This window comes from Mercenaria mercenaria, chromosome 2, assembly GCF_021730395.1.
Source record: "Mercenaria mercenaria strain notata chromosome 2, MADL_Memer_1, whole genome shotgun sequence".
In the NCBI taxonomy this organism is placed as follows: Eukaryota; Metazoa; Mollusca; class Bivalvia; order Venerida; family Veneridae; genus Mercenaria; species Mercenaria mercenaria.
The window spans coordinates 2,513,996-2,516,277 of NC_069362.1; the positions used below are offsets into that span (position 1 = coordinate 2,513,996).

General features: G+C 40.2%; 1 protein-coding gene across 1 annotated transcript; it reads left to right on the forward strand.

The window, feature by feature from the left end:
* The first annotated feature begins 482 nt into the window (after positions 1–482).
* On the forward strand, positions 483–1,454 carry LOC123562011 (jerky protein homolog-like). The gene has a single exon (XM_045354670.2). It carries the CDS (start codon positions 483–485, stop codon positions 1,452–1,454), a length of 972 nt encoding a protein of 323 aa, XP_045210605.2.
* Positions 1,455–2,282: the final 828 nt, after the last annotated feature.

The window sequence follows — 2,282 nt, forward strand, 5'->3', positions numbered from 1 at the left end:
GAAAATCTATAGGTAAACAAAAAGTGTCCGAACTTTCTCTACTATTTTTAATGTAAAAAAACTACGGACACTATGATTTCTTTTCATCAGTCATTGCAGAGACATGTATACGTCGAGCGTTTGTAACGAATTACAATGTATAAAGATAGCTTAATTATTACATAAATCTTTAAACACATTACAATTACAATGATTACAACATAGTTTCACTGCACATGTGTTTATTATACTATCAATCAACTAGGATGTGCATTAGTAGTAGAAATAGAGAAGCAGTATTGGTGAACAGGCCAGCAGTTGCTGTAGTGGTAGTAGTACTTGTATTATTGCAACCAGTAGTTATTCTGATAGTAGCACTGTAAGTATTTCATGAACGACTCCTTTTGATAGCAGTAATAGTGGTGGTGGTAGTGGTAGTGGTAGTGGTAGTAGTAGTAGTATTTTCACATCTAGCACGTTCATTGTAATCCTCGTCTTTCAGAATGCCGAAGAAGTATGTATATACAAAAAGAGGGAAGACACAAAACTATAGAGAGTGGGACCTTGAAAAAGCAGTGAAAGCTGTTCAAGATAACAGCATGTCTATACGGAAAGCATCTACCATGTATGGCGTTTCAAAAAGCACCATAGGTGACCGCATAAGCGGTAAACATGAGTTACATGTTCCTAACGGCCGCCCTCCGCATATTCCGAGAGATGTAGAAAGAAAAATTGTTGATGCGGTAAAAATGGCTGCAAGGAGAGGAATTGGATTAACCAGGAAGCAGGTTCTTGCTAGAACAAACGTTCTTTGCAGAAGAATGAAGATTGGATCGGGATACACCAACTTTACAGCAGGAAAGGACTGGTGGGAAGGAGTGAAGCGCAGGCATCCGGATGTAGTCATCAGAAAACCAGAAAAGCTGACAAGTACACGCGCACGTATGATGAATAGAGAAGTAATTAACAGTTATTTTAATGACTTAGGTACAATTGTTGAAGGTCTCAATCTTGAAGGGAATCCAAGGGTAATATGGAACTGTGATGAGATGGGAAAGAATTTCGAACATGATCCTGTGCGCGTTGTTGCTGAGAAGGGAGAGAAAAACTGTTTGAGCAGAACGAGTTCAAAATCAACAAACATCACAGTTATGACATGCGTAAACGCTTCTGGGAGACGAATGCCACCCATGTTTGTTGTGAAGGGAAAAACTTCAAGATCCCTTTATGGATTCAATACTTCCGCTGCCCCAATTGGTACACGTTGGGCTTGGCAAAAGAATGGATGGATGGACGATAACCTAGGAGAACGTTGGTTCAATGAAGTATTTTTAGAGTTTTGTGGTTCCGAGAGGCCCCAACTTCTCATTTTGGACGGTCATTCATCTCATGAAACTCTTGGGATCCTTATGAGAGCTATGGAAGAGAATATTCATATTTTGGCTCTTCCTCCGCATACAACCCATGCCCTTTAGCCATTAGATAAGGCTGTTTTTGGTCCGCTTAATAGAGCGTATAATGACGTGTGTTCAAGTTTCTTACAGGAAAGTCCATTGAACCAGATAAATAAGTGGACTTTTCCAGCATTGTTTTCTACATCATGGGATAAAGCAGTAACCAGTTCAAATATCCAGAGTGGTTTCAGATCATGCGGCATATTTCCTTTAAACAGAAATGCTATCCCCGATCAAATGTTCGGTCCAAGTGAACCAACTGACAAACCACTGACTGACATTGAGCAAACCGGCATTTCGGTGTCTGACAAGCTAGATCAGCTGAAAGGTCGGAAAACAGGGAAATCTGAAGTTTCTGTCTCGGAATTACAACTAAAGAACCAGTTATTGGATACGGAAACTTCCCACGGCCCGACTGAAGAAGCATCAGAAGAGATGTTCACTGCTTCCGCTATTCCATTGCCTGATGACTCTACAAAGATAACATCTGACCCTTTTCTTTCTGTGGCATTTATTGAAACTCCATCAGTATCATTTGAATGTATAACAAACGAAAATGGTACAAAGTCTATCCGGGCAGAGAACGATGAAGCGTGTGCAGATGAAGTTCTTGATATAAGCGACCCGGCTCAACTATTACAGCTGATATCAGACGGTAATATAGTGGCTGATCCGCTCACAGATATAAACGGAGATGAGTTTTTCGTACACAGCAGTTTCTGTGGGGAAGCCAGTAGTTACCCTGAAAAGAAAGAAAAAAGCTTATTCGGAGAAATAGAGGAAACCTACGTCCCACGACCAGTTAGCATTCCAGTAAAAAAGAATAAAAATAGAAAATCTATTACTCAC

Coding starts and splice junctions, on each gene's coding strand:
- LOC123562011 (XM_045354670.2), top strand. CDS start 483: ATGCCGAAGAAGTATGTATATACAAAAAGAGGGAAGACACAAAACTAT.